General features: G+C 39.6%; 1 protein-coding gene across 2 annotated transcripts in view; it reads left to right on the top strand.

Moving 5' to 3' along the window:
* eml1 (EMAP like 1) overlaps positions 1 to 22644 on the top strand; it is a 253491-nt gene that overhangs the window by 33490 nt on the left and 197357 nt on the right. Inside the window, exon 1 of one of the 2 annotated variants that reach the window (XM_072568532.1) lies at positions 7391 to 7474. The exons of the other annotated variant lie outside the window; for it this stretch is intronic. Within the exon in view, the coding sequence (XP_072424633.1) occupies positions 7468 to 7474 (7 nt within the window). The 5' untranslated portion in view covers positions 7391 to 7467. Of the gene's footprint in view, positions 1 to 7390; positions 7475 to 22644 lie in introns of those variants that run through there. 2 annotated transcript variants of the gene reach the window in all.

Raw genomic sequence — 22644 nt, 5'->3', positions numbered from 1 at the left:
ACAACAAACATCATTACAATAGATTTTCTGGTCTATATTACATTGTAGTCTGTGGAAACTTACTGTGTGCATAATGTCTGCTTATATTACAACTTGTATGCGGAATGCCAGAGGAAGTGGTAGATGCAGGTACGTTTACAACATTTAAAAAAACATTTGGATAGGTACATGAATCGGAAAGATTTGGAGGGATATGGGCCAAGTGCAGGCAAATGGGACTTGTTTAGTTTGGAAAACTTGGTCTGTGTGGATGAGTTGGACTGAAAGATCGGTTTCCATCCTGTAAGACTCTAAACAGTGGCAACACTTCAAAAGTATTTCTGATTGTAAAGGGCTTTGGGGAGTCCTGCGGTCTGGAAAGGAGCTAAATAAATGTAAACTTTTTCTGTTTAATTGTTTAGGAGGTCTGCTTATTTTAGCGAATATCCTAATAGCAAAAGAAACAAACACCTCCATATGGACATTTTAAAAATCCCAATCCAGCAGACCAAGAAACAGACAGGTCATGACAATTTTCTTCTAAACTCTGAATTCAAGGTGGCTGACACAACTAATTACACTCATGTTGGCAGCAAATTCATAAAGGATCATGGTTTTTGGGAACAGATAGAGCAGATTCTTTTGAAGCAGTTAAGTTTCCAGTCTGTTTTAATAAGGTGTTTGAAAAAGTACCCCCCCCACCCCTCTCCCACCAAATACCAGGTGATAAGCTGCTCTCAAGTTAGGCAGTTAGCACTGACGACTATACAGGAATTAGCCAGCTGGTAACTGTGTTAGTTACAGTGCTAACAGGCTGAGGCCCTACAATAGATTTTCATACGCTACATCAGGGTTTTGATTGGCTGTGCAGCTGGAAGATTTTGGTGGAGACAAGAAGATGGTAGTATTTGGTTCTGCCACTACCTTCCTTAATGAAGGGCCATTCCTGCCTCCAAGCTGACCATCTCTGGCAGCAGAAGATCCCACCATAGTTGCAAATAAGTGACTATTTTGCCGAGGAGGAGCCCGTCACAGACTGAATTGTTTGAACAGAATACTACATCCAAGCATTTTGCCAGGTGTTTAAAACATTGTTAAATGCATTATAGCAAAGGAATTTCCATCATTTGTGGCATTGTCAAATTCCGTATAATAGCTTCACACAAAATTTCACTAATCCTGACAGAATGGCATTACCTTTTTAACTTGACATTGTTCAGTACTCTCATAATACTGTTATCTTGTCAGTCTGTCCCAATGGAGGATATAAGCAAGAAAGAAATATTCAAATAAAAACTTTGCAGCATCCAACCTAGGATTCAACATTAAAGTAGAATTTCTGAACAATGAAAAAATTGAATGGAACTATTGTGTGTGAGGGTCCCAGACAGCTACATTCAGTACAGATTTAATGAGCATTTCCATCTGTCTCCCTTTGTAATACTCAATACAAGATAACAATCATTGTCATCATCATTTAAGCTAATTAATGCTTCAATAAGATTAAATCCAAATGAAACATGGCCATGTACGCAATGTTTAAACCTGCTCCTTGGAGAATAACTGCATTAACCACACATACAAAGCTGCAGGGGCGAAAACCTTGCAGGTATCCACATGAAATAACTGATGAGATATATCTCTGAAGTACAGGCCTGTCATCACTGAAGCTGTTTCTGCCAACACTGGCAAACACAAAAGTAAAAAATTGAATCCTTTATTTACTTGAGAGAGGTATTGCATCAAAGGGGTGATATTTAAAATGTACACTTCCTTACAATCGTCCAGAAAGCACTATTATCATTATGATGGGTGATGGGCCATCACTCAGCTGCCTACCTCCAGCTCAGTTGTACTTCTGAGACCATCACAAAGTTTCTGTGGTTAACCAGTGCCTAGAGGGCTGGGCATACTGAGGGATTCCTTTCTATGTGACCTCTGGAGGTATTGGGGTTATTGGAGGTTAAAGAATGGCTTCTAGCCATGGAATACCTGAGAGGTGTTTGCAGAAAAAGCAGGAGGTAGCTTTTCCTTCCTCTATGTGCAATGGCACCTCCTTAATTACTAGTGGAGGAGTGGGCACCTTGCTATTCTTGACCATGCCCAGAGTGATGGCATGAAGTACCCATCTGGTAGCCACTAAAGAGGAGGAGGAACTCAAATGTTCACATATCTGAGACATAACAGAACTGCTAGCCTGAGTGGACTCCTCCATTACCTTCCCATCACTGTGTCTGGCCTCTAGCAGCCTTGCCTGTCAAAACATGTGGAGGAGGTTTCTTATAGCTGTGACTAAAGGCTCAACATGGGCCTGGCTTCCTCTGTCTGTCAAGGCTTACAGCTGGCACAGCTTCCATCAGCTGGTCCTGCATGGTTTTGGGGTGTACTTTGATTTGGAGCATAACAATTGAAGTTCATTACAATTATAGATTGAATTTGAGACTGTCAATCTCAAAATTTATCTGCCCTGATTAGTCAGAAGGCTCATTCCAAGTACAAATATGTCTTCATGCATGTTCCAGAATTTAGTAAGTTTATCTTAAAAAGTACAAAATAAATGGTACTTAATAAAAGCGGTCATTGTCGGATGCAAGATCACAACACTGCTTGATTGGCACACATTTCTTGTTCTCTTCTGTTGATTGAAATTAGAATCTTAGAAACCTATGGTGCAGAAAGAAGCCATTTGGCCATTGAGTCTGCACTGACCCTATAACGACCCTATCCCCAACAGCCCTGCCTTTCCCATGGCTAATCCACCTAGCCTGCACATCCCTGATCACTACTTAGCATGGTCAATCCATCGAATCCACACATCTCTGGATTGTGGGAGGAAACAGAAGTGCCCAGCAGAAACTCACACAGGCTCAGGGAGAACATGAAAACTCTGCACAGACAGTCACCCAAGGCTGGAATTGAACCCAGGACTCTCACACAATGAGGCAGCTGAGCTAACCACCGTGTTATCTTGAGTTCTCCCGGTCTCAATGTTTCCTTCTTCTGTACTCACCACTAAGAATCCGCTTGTTAGCCAATAGCACAGTGTAGGATCAGAGCCACTCTGAAATATAACTGACCTGCCAATATATGAACAGCACATGATCAACCTCCAATTGTTGCTGCATTCCACATTGGTTTCTTTTGTAAGTAATGGTTATTTTAGTGACACCACTTCCTATTGCCTTCTGATTCATTCTTTGCCATGCGAATTACTTTACAAGATAATCAATTTTGTAACAGCTTGTTAGCTTACTAGCTTTACCAAAATAAGATGGCACCTGAAGAACAATTTATTCATCTGGTTAGGGTATACAGTGCCAACCCTCCCAGAGATTTAGTATTACTGTAACTAATTCATCTAAGTATTCTAGAAAACTCCAAACTAACAGAACTATATATAACTCCACAACAACGGTTGATGCTTAATATATGTTAAAGCTCAAAACAACCACAAAATATACATAAGCTGTCAATACTTTAAATTATGAAATTTAACCATTTTAAAATATAGCTTAGATTTAAATTAAAACATTTTTACTTGAAATCATTTTCAATTTGCTGGCTTCTGTTTTCATTAGTGTGAGTCATAAAACCATAAACCTGTGGCCTTCCTTTTGACCTAGGTCTTGAGGCTATTCCCCCTCAAGGTGTTTTACAGCAAACCATAATCAAATAGAACATAAATTAATTTTCTTATTCAATCAAACCCAGACTCAGTAAAACCACTCTACTTTTATATTCTAATTCCCTTGCAATAAATGGCAAATTCCATTTACTTTGCTAAGCACTTGTTATAGCCGCATTCTAATTTATGATTCATGTACCAGCACATCCCAGATCCCTCTGTACATCAGATTTCTTCATTCTCTCAATCTAAATAGTATACTGTTTTTCTTTACTTCCTACCAAAGTAGACAAGTTAGTGTTTTTCCACCTTATACTTCCATCTGTCAATTTTTTCCCATAGTTTTCAACTCCCTTTGCTGTCTAAAATTATCTAATTTTGCCTCAAATCAATTGTTTCAATGACTTGCCAGAGGGAAAATACATCTCCTCACTCTCTTTATATTTCTTAACAGACATACTTGTTCTTCTTCTCAACTCTTGGATATATGGGACTTTTCAGAGACAGAGTGGAGTGACAACAAAAATATGGATGCAAATGGTCATTTAATCCATGAGAAAAACTTTAACTTTTAATTTTCAGGCAATCCAAAATGCATAGTTCAGTGACTCCTCCAACAGGTATCAGTCAGGATGTTTATCTGTTACTTCTCCCACTCTTGGCTGTCACCTTGATGTTTCAGAGATTAAAGCTGGACACCTTACTCAATAAAACAAAATGGGGAATTTATCCAAAATATTTTAATAGTACTTTAGGATAAGTATGACATAAACTTTGGCTTCAGTAAAATGCACTTCTGGCTGAAGTTTAACTTGTAAAAGCAATAGGTTGATGTGACAAGCTGCACAACGCTGCTGTTGGGAATTGTCTGTCTCTGTGGACCCTCTTTGTATTTGTTAAAAGTTGCTTTGAAGGTTGGAACTGGCTGTTTGATGTTAAAATTTATATATTACTAGGTTGGGAACAAATAAATTTAATTGCTCTGCATGCTGGACTACTAAATCAAAATGCTTGTTGGAATATGGCAATAATTGGACATTGGCAAACTCCAATACAGAGCTGTAACTACATTTTTTATGGCATAACATAGCATTTCTAATTACTGAATCATCATTCAATGTGAGATCTTAAATATATGGAAAGTTTTACAAAGATCTTTTCATCCAAATGTCTTGTCATTTGTAAGCTTAATTAAGAAATGGCTTCTGAGAGGATTGTCAAACATCTTGTGAACAAATTCTAAGTTCTTTGTTATAGTTTCTGTGACTTTTTGTGGATACATTTTCATTTCCATTGCAACAATGAATCACCAGCCATTATTTTGTTCCATTGAATTGAACATCAAGTTTATATTAATTGCAATTTCATTGATGAATGCAACAAAGTATAATGATTCATCGACTGCTGACTGGACTGCATCATTGCACTCTAGCAGATTTTTCCAAGCACTTAAAATGAATCTTCACATTTCCTATGGCTTGGTTCAGGGTGCTGCTTTATTCGGTAATCTAGCCTTATTGCATCTGTTGGCCCTCTCTGTGGAAATTTTACTGGCATTGTTAACGTTACTACAGAGTCTTGATCACCAATTAAAAATCCAAATATATGGCCCAAGTCAAGTAAACTAACATAAAAAGTTGAATTTTCCGATTTCTATACAGAAACATTTTTCAAATGAGTTTAATGTTTTGGATCCATTCTGATTGCAGCCTAAGTGCTGTACTCTAATTTGGACAACACTGAGACCATAAGCAAAGTGCATGGATCATGGTAAGTGAAATAACTCCACAAAGCCTGATATCCTGTTACCGAGTAACCCTTTATGTGCACACCCATAGTACGTGACACTGAGAGCTGACTGTAAGGGAGCTGGATCAGAGTGAACAGAACCTCGATGCTCCTGTTTATATTAACAGCCCCAGTCACCTAGCTGACCTCATTACAATTACTACAGTAGGACCTGACCCTGCACACACAATTTCACACTTACACCCACCATGTGGCTGAGAGTAAGGAATCGGTGATGATTCCGTTCGTCTCTGGAAGCAAACTTTCATTCTATCCGTCAGCTTTTCAAGAGAGTGCGCTGGCACCTGAGGATGGCAGGTATGCAGTCCCATGTCCACACTCCTTCATTGCTCAGACATCTGCTAAGAGAAGGTGCACAAACTATTGCCTCCCTCAGGTTAAATGCATTTCTATAAAATGTTTAAACGTTTCAGGACAGTTTAGTTGGCTACACAAACCCATAAACATTGAGGGTTTATTGGTGACAAAGGTCGAAGGTCTCAGGATTTCTCTCAACCTGCTGCCTGTCATGAGAGACTTCACTGTACAACACTTGGATATCATAAACTACTGAAGGTTTCAGAGCTACCTAAATGTAGCACTATGCGATGTCACTGTCTTGTCTCACTGACTGCTTTCTCCCTTACTGTGAGTAGGACCTGTCAAATGTAGATACTCGAAAATGGGATCATCCTGTAGGTGACAAGCCTACAATCAGATGGATAAGAAAACATTCTATTCAGCAAAGGCCAACAACTGCAGAAGTAACTAGATCCACATTTCCTTTGCACCAAACAGGGGTTGCTTGCAACTTAACTAACATAATTAATGAAAATTTAAACCCAGCTCATCTATCATGGAAGCAGTTCAGTTCTCTCTGGTTTTTAGCAGAAGCCTAAAAACTCTCTTCTTCCACAAATGTAGTTAAGATTGGATCAATAGAAAATTTCAAATCTGATCTTGATCAACTTTGTTTAGGTAAATTATGGAACCAATGTCAGGGTTCACTTGATGCATGTAATTTAACCTTGTTAGGTCTGATCTGATTGAACGGCAGAACAGGCTTGAGGGACCGAGCTTTCTATTTTCCTAAAAGACTAAAGAAATTAAGAAATTTAAAGAGAATAAAATGTTGCCATTAAAGTAAATATTCTTTGCCAGTGCAAAGAATAGAAGTACAATATTGAGGGGCTGGAAACCTGTTTCTTTTTGTTGGTTGTGGCACAAACAAAATAGGCACAAAGTGCTTGGTCTGAAAGAAGTGGATGCACTGCAACAGCTGTACCAACTGGCACGATAACAGGGTCTGAAAAGATAATTAATGGACAATGCTGTCTTGTTTCAGTTCCTAGAATCTTTTCTGAAATAATGGTACATTGTTCTGTTTGTCTAATTCCTTTCCAATGAGAAGCCTTGACCTTGCTGATTGCAGGAGCACTCCTTGTTAGGCATTAAGCACAGTATGTGGCAAGAAACCAGCTTGCATGATTAGCTGTGGTCTAGTGACTATTCTATTTACACTGAGTACATTTTATGATGGAATCATTCCACAAATAAAGCTTTTTGCCTTTTAAGGTCAAAAGGATGTTTGTATTTTACCAATTCACTTCACTATAGCTGTTAAACTGTAAAATTGATTTAAAGAACAGTTTTCATCGTTGTCCTCTTAAACTGGGTCTTATTGACATCAGGGAGCTGTTAATACCACAACTTAAAAAGAGATTATGCTCAGAACATGTTTTGATTCTTCCTTTGCTATTAGTTGTTACCAACTATTTAAAACAAATCTCAGACAACAAAAAATACAGAATCCTGCAAATTCCATGAATTTGGCTCCATCAGGACCTGACTTATGTGCAATGAACATGAAATTTATATCAGAAGAATCAATTAAGTTGATCACCTTGCTGCTCCAGAAATAAGTCCAGGTGTTACTACTTAATCCTGCTTAGTCCTTTAGTCTTGGGTAGGTTATTGTGGAAGTGTAAGCCAGTATATCCTAGCTGACACTTGCGTGTACAGTAAATGGGTTTTTCTAAATACCTCCTATTCTTTTAATTATTAGAAGACTACATATGCCAGGTTAGTTACTCTATTACACCAATGAGAATCTATGTTTAACATTTAGAGAATATTTCTATTAATAATTTCTATGATCTTTGTAATAATTATACTGATTGAATCATGACTCTGTGTGCAGTATTGCTGCTTGTTTTTGAAGGGGACAAAAGTAAATGGATTCCATTTGGTGGGCTTGAGTCACTGTCCAAATTCCAATTGTTACCAGATTGCTTTTATTAATTTTAAAGCTTTCAGGAAAGCATACATTTTCTGTCAAATTATTGTGAAATAATTCCAGTTTTGTGCAGTTTGCTTTTAAAATTGAGACATATGGCAAATTATTTTTACACAACAGTTAATAACAGATGATATAACTTGGCTAAGTGAAAAAAAATTCTATAAAATGTATAAATGATTACCTTTTTAATGCTGCTTTCACATCTTAAACACAAGTGATTGTTTCATGCAAGCAGGCTTTCCTGGGCAGAATATTGTTGTGGTTTCAAGAGTCTTGTGTTGACCACAGAACTGACATGAAACCTGTGATACCTTGTTTAGGGAAGGCCTGCTGAGCTAGGCAGCCAGTGGTGGGCCTTCCCCTGAAAACAAGACTCTGGGGATGGAAGTCCCACCTAGACTAACAGGCTGGCAGTTCTTGCACTACGTGGCATCTTGGGGAGACTATGGCTGCTGTTGGAAGAATACCTTAGAATCCCAGAATAGTGACCTAGGCCACAGGTCAGTGATTTTAAGTATTTAGGGGGTGTGGGAGGGGAGGGGGAGATCACAGGAAGAGTAGGGCCATGGGGCTTAGCCGTCATTAGGCATTTCCAGGTCTAACTAGAAAAGCTTCTTGTTAACAAGAGTTTATTTTATGTTAACAACTAGTTACTGTATACATTGATGTGATGGACATTATAGAGACTTTGAGGATGATCAGGTGTTAGGTCAAACTCCTCTGAGAATCGAACCTGCACTGCCCACAAGGCCACCTGACCTTCTCTATAGTGGGTGATGCTTATGGCATTCCTCAGTAATAACCCTTCCAGAGCCAGTTATACCGTGCATCTGGCATGGGGACTGTCCTGGTACAAGCTGGTTGATAATAACTGAGGTGGAATGAAGCTGTGAAATGATTATCAACTGAACACACCAGGGACTCAGTTGTCAGTGGGGAAGGACAGTTTATCATGCACTATTCCACTCTGATCCTCATTCTGGTGGAAGCGACAGGGTGGCAGGATTTGGCTGTGACATTACACTATCAAATTGAATGGCATTTCCACCTCCAAGCTCACTACCTGTCAGAGTACAAAATTCTGCCTCCATTTTAGATTTTTCTTCATGCCATCTCCAGCATTGTGGTCTATATCAGGGAAGTAAAGTTGTAATTTTGGAGAAATTTGTGACCCTGTTGGTGGTTTAATTTATCTTGATAAATGGTATTGCCATTACTGCTAAGTTGCCTGACTTTAAATGGATCAATTAGGAGAAAATGAAGACTGCAGATGCTGGAGATCAGAGTCAAAATGTGTGGTGCTGGAAAAGCACAGCAGGTCAGGCAGCATCCAAGGAGCCGGAGAGTTGGTATTTCGCACATAAGCTCTTCATCAGAGCTTCTGCTCAAAACGTTAACTCTCCTCCTCCTCCTCGGATGCCTGACTGGCTGTGCTTTTCCAGTACCACACGTTTTGACTTTAAATGGATCAAGTTTTACTGACCAGATAATCCACAGCCAGATTCTTCACCTTGGTGGAGACCCCTGAAACTTTTTCACACTCTTGGTTCTGCATAATACTTTCACATTAAGATTCTGGGCTGCAACCCTAAGCCAGAGGAATTACGGTGAAACTCTAGCGTAATAAAGAATTGCTATCTTTCAGGTGACCCTTCAAACTGAACCCCTGTTCGTGTGGAGACAAAAGTGGAAGAGTAAATTCCTTTTCTTGAAATCACCCACATTATACCGTGGGCGGCACGGTGGCACAGTGGTTAGCACTGCTGCCTCACAGCGCCAGAGATCCGGGTTCAATTCCCGACTCAGGCGACTGACTGTGTGGAGTTTGCACGTTCTCCCCGTGTCTGCGTGGGTTTCCTTCCGGGTGCTCTGGTTTCCTCCCACAGTCCAAAGATGTGCAGGTCAGGTGAATTGGCCATGCTAAATTGCCCGTAGTGTTAGGTAAAGGGGTAAATGTAGGGGAATGGGTGGGTTGCGCTTCGGTGGGTCAGTGTGGACTTGTTGGGCCGAAGGGCCTGTTTCCACACTGTTAGTAATCGAATCTATACCTTCCCTAACACCAATGAGTCAGATAATTTGATCATTTACAAACATAGGAAAATGCTTCACCATTTAACACGATCAAGATTGTGTGAATGTTTCAATCTCTTTGACCTACACTATCCCCATAACCCTTGATAATCCATTGGTAATCAGAAATCTATTAATCTCTCTCTTAAACATATTCAAAGACTGAGAGAGCCCTTTGTGGTAGAGAATTCCACACCCTCTGAGTAAAAACTGATTTTCTTCATCTTGGTCCTAAATAGCAACCTACTTTTATTTTTAAATTTTGTTCCCTGATTCTATACTCCTGAACCATCTTACCCACATTCACCCTGTCTATCATTTAAGTATTTTGTAAGTTTCAATGGGATCACCTCTCATTTTTCAAAACTCTAGAGAATACTGGCCCTGTCTCACAATTTCTCTTCATAATACAGTCTCACCATTCCAGGAAGGAGGCTGGTGAACCTTTGTGTTCATTGTATGGTAATAACATCTTTTCTGAGGTAAGGAGTATTTTTCCTGAGGAGCGGAAATACTTCTATCGAGGTATGCTATGTCCAAAGTTGCTAATAGGTTTCCTGCTCACAGCAATGATTAAATCTTGAACAATCTTGTGAAAGGCGTCAGATTAAAATATAAATTCTTCCATGTTTTTACATGTATGGTAGTAATTGATTTCAGTAACACTTGGATAAAGGAAAATACGTTTTCTAAAGGAATTTTTGAGATAATTGAAAATGTTTTTGAGTGTCTGAATCACACAGGCAGTGAAAATTTTCTCGTTAAGTTTCTAGTTCATTAATTATACCTGAAACAATAGTAGATTAACTACAGGGAGCTTTAACTTTGATGAAAAAAGAATAAGCCAGATTTCCAGCTCTTTGGTGCTCTGCTGGAAATGCATGTGTAACCAGTGAGTAAGTACACGATCAGGCTCAGCTGGAACCACTATTTGATTGAATAACTGCCAACAGTCTATGTGTAGATAACACTCACATAGTGTAGACAATGGCCACTTTGCTGCATCAGAAAGCTATGTTTGATGCAAGGCAATTTCACCTCATGTATTTGCTGGCTTGCCATAATCATATGAACTTTACCTTTGCTATAAATTTTTTATTTATTCACTGTGTGGGGTGTGGGCATCGCTAGGTTGCCAGCACTAATCACCCATCCCTGGTTGCCCTTGAGAAGGTGGTGGTGAGCTGCCGCCTTGAACTGCTGCAAGAAATTCTACAGCATGGAAACAGACCCTTCGATCAACTTCATCCATGCCAACTGGATATCTTAAATTAATCTCATCCCATTTGCCCACAGTGTCCTTAGGGAGGCTATCCCAGGATCTTGACCCAGTGCCTTTGAGAACAGCCTATGGTGACTATCAAACATGGCACTTGGAATATGGTTGAGCTGAAAATGTGTTGCTGGAAAAGCGCAGCAGGTTAGGCAGCATCCAAGGAACAAGAAAATCGACGTTTCGGGCATAAGCCTTTCATGAAGAAGGGCTTATGCCCGAAACGTCGATTCTCCTGTTCCTTGGATGCTGCCTAACCTGCTGCGCTTTTCCAGCAACACATTTTCAGCTCTGATCTCCAGCATCTGCAGTCCTCACTTTCTTCACTTGGAATATGGTATCAGGAGTGAAAGTGATCTCACTACCTTTACAGTGTACAGGATGACCACTAGCCCCAGAGACCTACTGTTCTTCACCAATGGATCAGCAACAATAGCTATCATGGCAACAACACTCATTTTAGCAACAAAACTCCCTGGAGAAGGAATATTAACCCAAGAACAATGACGTGCATAGACCAATAGGAGACCAGAATGATTTAAAGACTTTAGGTGGAATTTTCAATTAACAACATGGGCAATGGAAATAAATGTGGGAAAATATAGCAAAAATGACAATATCAGAATTCCAGAATCATGTAAAAAAATTTCTGATATTCCCCTTAAGGTTTAATCGGGGGTTTCAGAGTCTTACTCATATGCAGCAGTCACTTTATTTTCAAGTATTAGTGCCTCATTTCTTTGCAGCTTCTGACTCTCCACCAGAAACTAAATGCCACAAATTCCTGGTGGTGGCAGCAGCTCACAACCTCCCTGCATGCTCCATGGACACTGGCCTCCTTCACCTTTCTTCCAAGCAGGTTGGCAATGGCAAACTCCAGCCTCGTTACATCATCATGCTTGCTATTGGATTAATTCATGCCATTTCAATTCTTCAGGACTTCACTTTGGAACTCAGCACCCAAGTAATGCTTCCTTCTACCAGATCGTGTACAGGGGTTGACTTCTCCTATGTCTACACAGGATTCTTAGCTTCATTACTCAGCCTTTGGCTGACATTGCTTTTTGGCTCATAATGAGAAGCATCCAGCTTGTCACAGTTCAGTGCACTGAATGAAGATATAATTGCACAGCTCTGTGGTGCATCCAAGGTCTTATCTACAACATGTGTCAGTAGGTTATGCAGCAAACACATGTGCAAGAACCAAATGGTTCAAAATGGTATGAAAGACAAAGGGAGCAGTCCTTATTGTAGCAACGAGTGACTAAGTGTCAAAGGTTCATATTTTGGAGCTGCAAAATCTGTTTGGTCCTGTAAATTCATACACTTCCAAAAAAGATGAGAGTGAATTTTCTGTAAAGTTTCTATCAATCTCCTGATTGCTATTGTGCTGTTTCTGTAGGCAGGGTTTATGACAGTCTTCCATCAGACTGACTACAGCAGACAGAGTGGTCAGCTACAGAAATTCTACTCCCACTTTGTTTCACTCATGGTGATACTTCAGAACTCTACTTCTAATTTCCAAAGTAAAACAAAAACCAGGAATGATTTGGAGATGCCGGTGTTGGACTGGGGTGTACAAAGTTAAAAATCACACATCACCAGCAACGCTCCGAAAGCTACTGTGCTTCCAGTTAAACCTGTTGGACTATAACCTGGTGTTGTGTGATTTTTTTTTAACAATAACCAGGAAGACATTGATCGTTTGAAGAAATATCTCATTGGGGAAATATATTCCTGAGAGATCAGAGCATGAGAAGAAAAATGTTGAAATCTTCTCGTTTAACCCTAAAATATCAAGGATGAGTTCCATGAAATAGCAGTATGGGGAAAATATGTCCAAGAAAACCATAAAACTGAGAGGAAATAAGTGTCCTATTTGATATCCTTTTCAATTTTTTCATTAATAATTTTTTTTAAAATTGGAGTATCGTCGGAAAACTTCCATAACTCCATTCTGAAGAAGGGTTACTGCACTCAAAAGGCAAACTTTTTTTTCCCATTGATCCTGCCAGGCTTGCTGAGTTTCTCCAGTAATTTCTGCTTTTGTTTGTTTCAGATCTCCAGCATCTGTAGTCCTTTTGTTTTATTGTACTATTTTGGTACATTTATTTTAGTATCCTTGAGCTGTGAAGCCACATCTCCAGTTTAATGTGATTTATGTTTACGTTGCAGTGAGATCTTGTGAATGTTAGATTGATCGCATGTTGATGCAAACATCTTAGGCAGCTCATAAACTGAGAGTTATGCCACCAATGGAGGGAGTGGGATGCCTGCATTGTTTTGTTTTAATTGGAGTATCTGCAGTAGGTGAAAACTGCGCAAAATTATTACAGAAACTTACACAGAATCAAGCTCGTGAAAAGCAAGTGTGCATGATCTTTTGGGCGAGTTTAAGATCATTGTGCTACAATCCCTTCATCAGACACTTACTTTCAGATTAGATTGATTGCCATAGCATATTTCTGCATTTGGTCTCACTTGCAGACCTTCTCAGAGACCAGGGATTACATTGATTCTTTTAAACACAAAGCTCTAAAAGCTTTGAAATGAAATTTGAAGTTACTAAGAAGCAGATTATTATAAAGGGTAAAGTCACCAAAGTCCCACCTGACTATAGGGCTGCTCCCTCATTGGAAGGGGAGAGAGAATTGGAGGTGGCGGCCTTGTGAATTATGTCACCAGTCTTACCAGACCATAGGGCTGCTCTCTTATTAGAGAGACAGAGAGGTGACTGGTGGTGATTTAACCTGAGGGCGACTATACCTCAGGATAGGACAGAGGTTGAGAAGGACAGTCCTTCATGGTAACTCCATCACTAACAAGCTTCCAGCCAACTGAGCTAACCAGCCCTCAGACTATTGTAGGTAAAAACAATGACTGCAGATGCTGAAAACCAAATACTGGATTAGTGGTGCTGGAAGAGCACAGCAGTTCAGGCAGCATCCAACGAGCAGTGAAATCGACGTTTTGGGCAAAAGCCCTTCATCAGGAATAAAGGCAGTGAGCCTGAAACGTGGAGAGATAAGCTAGAGGAGGGTGGGAGTGGGGAGAGAGTAGCATAGAGTACAATGGGTGAGTGGGGGAGGGGATGAAGGTGATAGGTCAAGGAGGAGAGGGTGGAGTGGATAGGTGGAAAAGAAGATAGGCAGGTCGGACAAGTCCGGACAAGTCAAGGAGACAGTGCTGAGCTGGAAGTTTGAAACTAGGATGAGGTGGGGGAAGGGGAAATGAGGAAGCTGTTGAAGTCCACTCCGACTATTGTACACCATTATGAATAACAAATAGTTCTGTATAATCTTTTGATGTCATTTTCAGTCATTTAAAATAATTGTGATTAATAAGTGGTGAGCTGCACACTGACGTTAAAATGCTGAGTTTTTGGGATACACCTATTTTCAATTACATAAATCAAGCTGCACCAAGTTACCACTCAATCTTATACAGGGTATATGTCAAGGAATATACAAAATAACACTTACTACTTGACAGTTTAGGTTAATGAAGATTTTTGAGTTGAGATTATATGTAATTCAGGTTGAGTGGAAACTTGAGGGAGGACATACACAGTCAATATACATGTTTAAAACCAGATGCAATTTTTGGCACAATTTGTGCCGAGATTACTGTTTGCACCCAAAACATCACCTGTTATCTTTGAATGTATCAACTACATTGTCAGTAATTACAGCTTCTTCCTGCAGAAGGCAGTATTAAATTTATTTGTTTTTAAATTTATTTTTTTTCTCTAGATTCCTGACATGACAGGAACAGTGCAGGTGCTGGAATTTGAGTAACATTATAACTGTAGTTTCTCCACTTGTTTCAGCACAGAAATATATTAGCTGAGTGGTCTAGAAAACTGCTTCTCTGTAGAGATTGTAGTTTCTCTGGAGGTGGCTAAGATGAGCTAAATCTGATAGCCCTCAAAATGTCTAATTCAGGTTACCATGCACCTTTTGATTGCATCACTTTTAAGGGTGCTTTCACTTTATCTGGTATTTGAAACAAAATCACAGCAAATGGTTAAATGTAAATGTTGTAGGATTTTTGTTACCCCTCACCTTGACCATTGACCCCAGAGAAGCCCTTGGTTTAGATTTAGAGGAAGCAGAATTGAGTCAGGTTACTGGAACCACCGACTGCAAAAATCTCCTGCTGCTCCTGACATTAAAACGTCTCCCAAGTCATTTAACAGCACCTGATGCAGAAGTAGAACCAGGAAAGACTAATCTTTGAATCCTGGAGGATTTCATTGACTTTGTACCACATTGAGATGCTCTGAATGAGATCTACTTGGTGCTGTAAATATAATTGGGGTTTTGGAGATGGTAAACTAGTTCAGCCAGTTCCATAGAGACCACATTAATAGGCCTCGCTTATTCACTGTGGTGTGAAGGACCAAGATGCGATTGATGTTTGGCCATTTGCTATTATTTGGAACTCAGTTGGGAGCATATTCTGGCGTGCTGTTCTCTAACTTTCCTAAATTAGGCCAGCTCCCAGACAATAGGCAGATAGAAATAATTGGCATCTGGAAGTTAACCAAGTGCATTAGTATTCGGTTCTACATGTCAGCCGAAAGTAATTGGCTCATATTCAGTTATTTTTGATGCTTAGGCTCATGTACAAATTTGAAGACATTATGAAGTCCTGAGAAAATAGCACATTTTAGTCAAGCTAATTCAGCCAACTCTTAAAGAGTAAATTAAATGGCTGGATCAGTATAAATTGTACTTTTACTCATCCATATACTTAATTATCAGAAAAGGACACTTACAGATCTGTTATTGGTCGCTGAATATTTCATCTTTTACATTTGAAGAGATCTTTGTTTATGAAATGGACATGTTAAATAAGCACAACATTGGAGATTATTTTTAAAACAATGTGCTGCATTACTTCTGAAACAAACTGACTCTACAGCTCTGTGATGTGCTGTATCCTAGAACTAAGTAATTCAGATTAGATGTTGTCATCTCTTGTCCTTTGATGTAATCTTTGCTAGTTAATTGTCATCTTTTCAAAGTTAAATAAAGAGAATACAAAACCATTTTCCATATATACTATAGCCAAGACAAATGAATGTAACTCTCAAGTAATATACAGCTAGAATGTAAAAGAAATCTTATATCAAAAGAGAAGACAGTCATCCAAAATTATTATTACAAAAGAAAATTTGGCCAAGCCAGAGATGCAAGATGATACATTACAATATTTAATAAGCATATTGAGATAATTATGCTCTGTCATTAAAACAGTATAACCTTAATTAAGATTATAATAAATGTACTCGTATAAATGAGAAATTGAACACCTGATGCCGAATAACGTACTGCAGCTAGAAATCACTGTGCAAACTTAACTTGTCGATGCAGATTACAAAGAAGTGAATTTTTAATAAACAACAAAGAATAGTACAACACAAGAACAGCTCCATCAGCACGCCAAACCTGCATGAACAAATGGGACCTTTCTAAATGAAAAACCTTTTGCAACTATGCATACTGTATGCCTCTGATGGATAGAAGAACCAGTGCCAAGTCTATTGAATACAGTCATTATATTATCAACATCTACACAGTGATACATAATCATATTGGTTAAGTAACCTTGGCATAAATTCAAAGCAAAATTTAAACAATAGACTGGAGAGTCTGAGTCTTTTTCCCAGGGTAGAAATGTCAATTACTAGTGGCCACTGGTTTAGGATAAAAAGGAGAAATTTTAAAGGAGGTGTGAAAGAAAGGTTTTCTTACACAGATGGTAGTAAGTGCCTGGAATGTACTACCAGAGGATGTGGTGCAGGTGGATACAATAGTAATGATTTAAGAGGCATCTTGAAGATACATGAATAGGCAGGGAAGAGAGAGATATGGACCATGTAGAGGCAAAAGGGTTTTAGTTTGGAAATCATCTTGTGTCGGTGTCGGCTTGGTGGGCTGAAGAGTAGAGTGAAAAGTTTACAAGTTGCCATTTATGGCCCCATCTTCGATATAAAGGTACCTTGTACAGATTCTTCATACAATGAATCTCATTGTAATAACAAGGTAAGTATGAAAGAAATTGAAGAATTAAAAACCTGGCCAGCCCATCCATTTAAAATATTTCTCCAGATTTTGTGCTGTTTGCTCAAGAGTGACACTTCAGGAGGACTTGTGCGTAAGTCTTGCACTCTCAGCACTTGACGGAATGGAGGGGCTTAAAAAAAATTTATTCTCGGTAGTTGAACATTTTAAACTTTTCAAACTGTATAACAATATATTAAACACCAGCTTGGTTTCATCAATGTAACCTATCATGCACTCTTATTATTTTATAATTATTGATCACCAGATGAATCAATTTTTAAATAATGACCATATATGTTGACATAGTCAAACATTATTATTCACAGTAAGTTCTGCAAAGAGTGCAGCAATAGTCTTGTCCATCAGTAGCAACCTAAACATACCATTGTTCTTACTGGACTAATGTAATAACTTGGATTAATGTAAGGCCTCAAACTTAGTAAAATGTCCAAAGTGCAACATCCAAGTTGTAGTAACAGGGAAAAATCAAGATTTTAGATTTCAAAGAGAAGTAGGGAGGTTTGATAAGAAAATTACGTACATCTCAGGACCTAGATGATTAAGGCATGGGCACTAATGGTGTAATGAAGGGAAAAGAATGCACAGGAGATCAAAGTTGGAGAAGTTTGGAATTCTTGGAAGATTATAGAGTTGAAGGAGATGAAGAGCATTGGAAGAGGTGAGGCCATGGAGAATTTGAATATATGTGTAAGAATTAGTATAAGGTGGGGAGGTAGTAATTTAGTGGTAATGTCACTGGGCTAGTACTGCAGAAACCCCAGGCTAATGTTCTGGGGACATGAGTTTGAATCCTATCATGGCAGATGTATTCAATAAAACAAAGAGTATGGAATTAAAAGCTTTTGACTAATATTGGCTATGGAACCATTATTATCATTTTAAAAATCTCTTATCTGGTTCACTCAGGTCCTTTAAGAAAGGAAACTGCCATCCTTACCTGGTCTGGCATACGTATGACTCCAGACCCACAGAAATATGGATAACCCTGAACTGCCCTCTGGGTAATTCAGAATGGGCAATAAATGTTGGCCTAGCCAGCAAAGTCCTCATCCCATCAATGAGTAAAGATAAATATCAAAATCAGAGCATTGTTGATCTGTTGCCATGTCAGGGTAATGATATTGCCCAGCGTCAGTGCAGTGCTATTGGTGCCACTTCAGTATAATATCTTTGGTGTCATGTGAGTGTTGTGTTATTGATGCCAACGCTGTGTATTTTCATTGGTGCCACATTAGTTATACATTAGAAACAGCATCAATTGGCAGTGAGTAGCACTTTATCTTTCTGACCTGGCTGCCAATCTGACTCTCTCAGGCAGAATTTTGTGCAGCATAGGCACTTCATTTAGATTACCAGATATTTTAACAAATTGGAATTTTGGGCAGGAACATTGAATGTTCAATAAGGCTATTTGGACCATGGAATCTCCTCTGCCATTCAATGATGGCTGATATATTCCTCCACCCCATTCTCCTGTTTTGTCCCCATAGCTCTTGATCCCCTTATTAATCAAGGAACTATCTATCCCTGTCTTAAAGACACTCAATGACTTGGCCTCTGCAGCCCTCTGTGGGAACGAGTTCCACAATCACCCTCTGGCTGAACAAATTCCTCCTGATCTCCAGTAAACCTTCACCACTCTTCGCAATTTGACTCAAAACTGGAGTAATACTGTGTGGTAGCATTCAATACAAATGTTAAGGGATCACTCCCTTACAGGGTTTCAGACAGTACTTTGCCAAATTTATTGAGGAGCCAGTTCTGGAGCTCAAGCGCAGCTCTTTGGTGTCTGTGCTGCGATGACTAAAAATCTGTCTGAATACCTCTTGCTAACTGAATGTCAGAGTTTTATAATTCTGTTATATAAAGGCATGGACTACAGTTGAGGCCAGCAATCCTCCATTGGTGTGCTGCAGTCTCCCGGAATAAAGATTAGTCACTCAGACTCTCTGGTGAGCAACAGGAGAAAGAAAAGTCATCAGGCCATTTTTAAAAAAAGTCTTTTTTTAAAAACTTTTTTTGAAAACTTTCTTTAATTTGTTGTAAAAATACTTGCAATGGGAAAGTAACTGAATCACGAGCCTAAAACGTTCATGTTCTCGACGAAAGAAAGTGCGTTGTGCCATAATTACAGAATCATAAATTTCTTGGTTTTTAGTTTAACGTTCCTTAACTCAATTTGTTGTGACTGTCTCATAGCAACAGCTCTTGAATTTCTAAAATGTTATGCAAAGTTATTACCTTGGAAACAGAAAGAAAAACATAAACAGAAAGATTTAGAGAACATTGCATTATCAGCAAAATTTCTGTCAATTGTGGCTTGGGTGTGGAGGTGTAATAACTCTAGGATTGCTTTTCCCTCTGTAATGTATTTTGCTCAATTGTCCAGTGATTGCAATTTTTGCAATCAGTGGATAGAGGTCAGTAATACAAGCAGTATTATGAAGTTGTGCTGAATTTTCTTCTTCCACCTCAAACATAAATGCAGGACTTTGGAGCACAGCTGAGGTCAAAACCTACTTGAGGTTGCTGTACATTGTCTGAACTCTGACTCACACACTCACTGACACATTCTGATTTTTCCTGTGCTAACTCATCGACCTACACTCCCACGTGTAGCTGTTTTGAGAGACCAAATGACTCATTTAGCACTGCTATCTACAGCCATGATGGCAACAGGCTGAACCTGCCTGACAAGTGTCAGGTTACAGGGAAGACGATGGGATGTAGAAGGTTAAACATTGCTAACATAAAGTTGGGGCTTTCCACCTTGCACTTATTAGAACTGCAACATAAGAAAGAAAACTTCGAAAAGAAATAACAGCCGAGGAAGAGGGTCATGATTGTTTGGAATGTGGTTGGCATGGAGATGCAGCAGGAAGTATTGACTGTCAATCTCAGTTAACTGATTAAATGTAAATCAGATAAGGAGACTCTGATTGATCAGGACGTTGCCTTGGGGATGCAACAAGGATCCAATGTCTCCAAATCCTAATGCAATATGTGGACATATTCCTTTTACCTGCAAAACAGGGCCTTGTTTGTGAACATATGTAGCCCCTAACACATGCAAATGATTCACACTCTGAGTCTGATTTATAATCTTGAATCGATTTCCAAATTCTTAGCTGTGTCATGGTCATTTAGTCAATGTTGTCCAATAACTGAATCATATCCAATATTGGAAACATGCTGTAAGTTTTTCAAGCACAGACTGGTTGAGCATGCAATCCTCTGCGGACAGTCAAAGTTCCATGTTGTTTGATACAGTGCATCGGTCATTGGAATGAATGGCCTATACACACTCATCACATGGCACTGAAATTCGTATTCCTCACTATTCATTTGTGTGGTAGCCTGCAGGTTTTGGTTTGGCTTGAGGGCAGGATCCTCTCAGCAGCAAATACCACGTGTGTCTACTGCAAAGAAGCAGCTTGAGACATTAGCTTTATCTGTTACTCATATTTCTGAGGTATCATCACTTTTGATTGTGAAAGATACCCTGTCTGCACGACCAAGCAATTGAAAGTATTAGGTAAACACCATCTGCAGCTTTCAAGAGATTGGGTGATAAGGGGAGTATAAGAAGGTGAGTTAGCCAGTAACCTGCTGCAATCTTCTAAGGACTCAGCCTCAGTAATGACCTGGCTTCAGACATCCTGGTCCAGTTATGGTGACCACTGTCTCTTCCATTGGGCTGAGGGCATACAGCAATATTCGCTCCCTTTGGTTATGCCCTGCAAGAAAGAAGGAGGTGTGTTGGTGATTGTGGTGTGATGTGTCTGGGTGATATGCCGATTCCATTGAGTAGCTGTGTATGTGTATGTAAACTGAGATGTGTGTTTGCATGAAACTTCCAGCAATGCTAAGTATGAGAGGGTGAGATGAAGCTTCAAAAGCAGCTTTTAACAGTGAATTCTAGTTAATGATATAAGTGAGGTGCAGTGAGCAGAATGGCATATTACTGAAGGTGCAAAATGTGGCATTACAAAATGAACTCACTGATCTTGACCATTTGTGTGAAGCTTCTTTTGGTGCTGCATCCATTTCATCAGGGTGACACCGTTAGCAGAGTCCTTTCAGAGTACCTGCTGCCATTCCTTCTAAGGGATGATCTGGACAGGCTCCTGGCAGCTTGTAGGAGCTATTAACCACCTCCATGCCCCAGGGCTTTCCAATATCTATGAGCCTGCTAGCTGGCATTCTCTACACCACCTAACTGTACTCCAACAATTCATTACCTGCTGCAGCCAGGATCCACCTCCCCTTTAAGACTGGTTTTAAGTAGCACAGTTTGTCCCTAAGTGGCACTAGCCTAATTTTGAGCCCCTTGTCGAGGGGTCCAGTCACTCAACAGTGTTTTGAGTACTGAGTTGTCTGACACTGTTGCTTAAATGAACACTGCTCAGGTTTGCAAATTGCCGCCTTTACTTTGTATCTGTGCAGCTTAGTCATGCATTGTCATCCTCCTGTCTATTTGCAGGAGCAATCTGATCTTTAGCCTGAAATACTTCTGTGGGGAGTGCACAGCACTAGACTTGGCTGAAGAAATAAACTTTGTCCTTGGCCTGCAGAGCAAATATCACACAAACAAAGCTTGGAGAAAATGAAGTTAAAAATGGAAGACAAGAAATTGGCAGTGTTGAGTTTCTCATTTTACTTTGTTGCACAATTGTACCTCTGTCTACTGCAAAGGGGCAATGCGTAGAGAATGTCTCTGCATGAAGTGTCAGAAAGTTGGCATCTCTTCGAAGTATTCTGTAGGGAGGGAAGAAGAATTGAAATTTTTGCATATCAGACATTTCAGGCATCAGTGAGATGATTGACTAGAAAACATACAGGAGCAGCTGGGAATGAGTTCTCCCTCCTTTCCAATTTCCCTGCCCAAACATGGAAAAGTGCTCAGCTTCCCTCAAGGTACACAGTCGTAATTGGCAGCTCAATATGTAGAGAGTACTGGGATATAGCCCTGGTCCTACCACTCCTGTTCAGCTCTGAGTAAAGCCAGCTTTGTATGACCTTTGGCAGAGCAAGTGTTGTTTGTCATTTGCAAGTTTTCAGAAAGTCTCTTGAAGAGGTACATTCTGAAGTGCAAGACATCTGTTTATTTAGAAGTGATTCAATTGGTTAGGCAGTGTAGTGGTCATGTCACTAGACTAACCATTCAGAACCCCAGGCCAATGTTCTGAGGCTGTGAGTTCAAATCCCAACTTAGCAGATGGTGAAATTTGCATTTAATAAAGCCTGGATTTGAGAGCTGGGTATATAGAGATCATGTTTATTGTTGTAAAAACCTATCTGTTTCTCTGATGGAAATCTGCTGTGGCCTCCATGTAACTTCAGACCCACAGCAATGTGGTTAACTCATGACCGCCTTCTGTAAGCGTCTGTGGAGAGAAACCGGGATCTCCACATCTGTGACCTTCCTTCAGAACTGGTCAGAGATGCTGCCTAGTCTATGGAGAACTTCCCAGCATTTCCTACTTTTAACTCAGACTACAGACATCCACGGTATCCT

This window comes from Chiloscyllium punctatum, chromosome 4 (assembly GCF_047496795.1).
Source record: "Chiloscyllium punctatum isolate Juve2018m chromosome 4, sChiPun1.3, whole genome shotgun sequence".
Lineage (NCBI taxonomy): Eukaryota > Metazoa > Chordata > Chondrichthyes > Orectolobiformes > Hemiscylliidae > Chiloscyllium > Chiloscyllium punctatum.
This window is presented reverse-complemented; position numbering and strand designations above follow the sequence as displayed.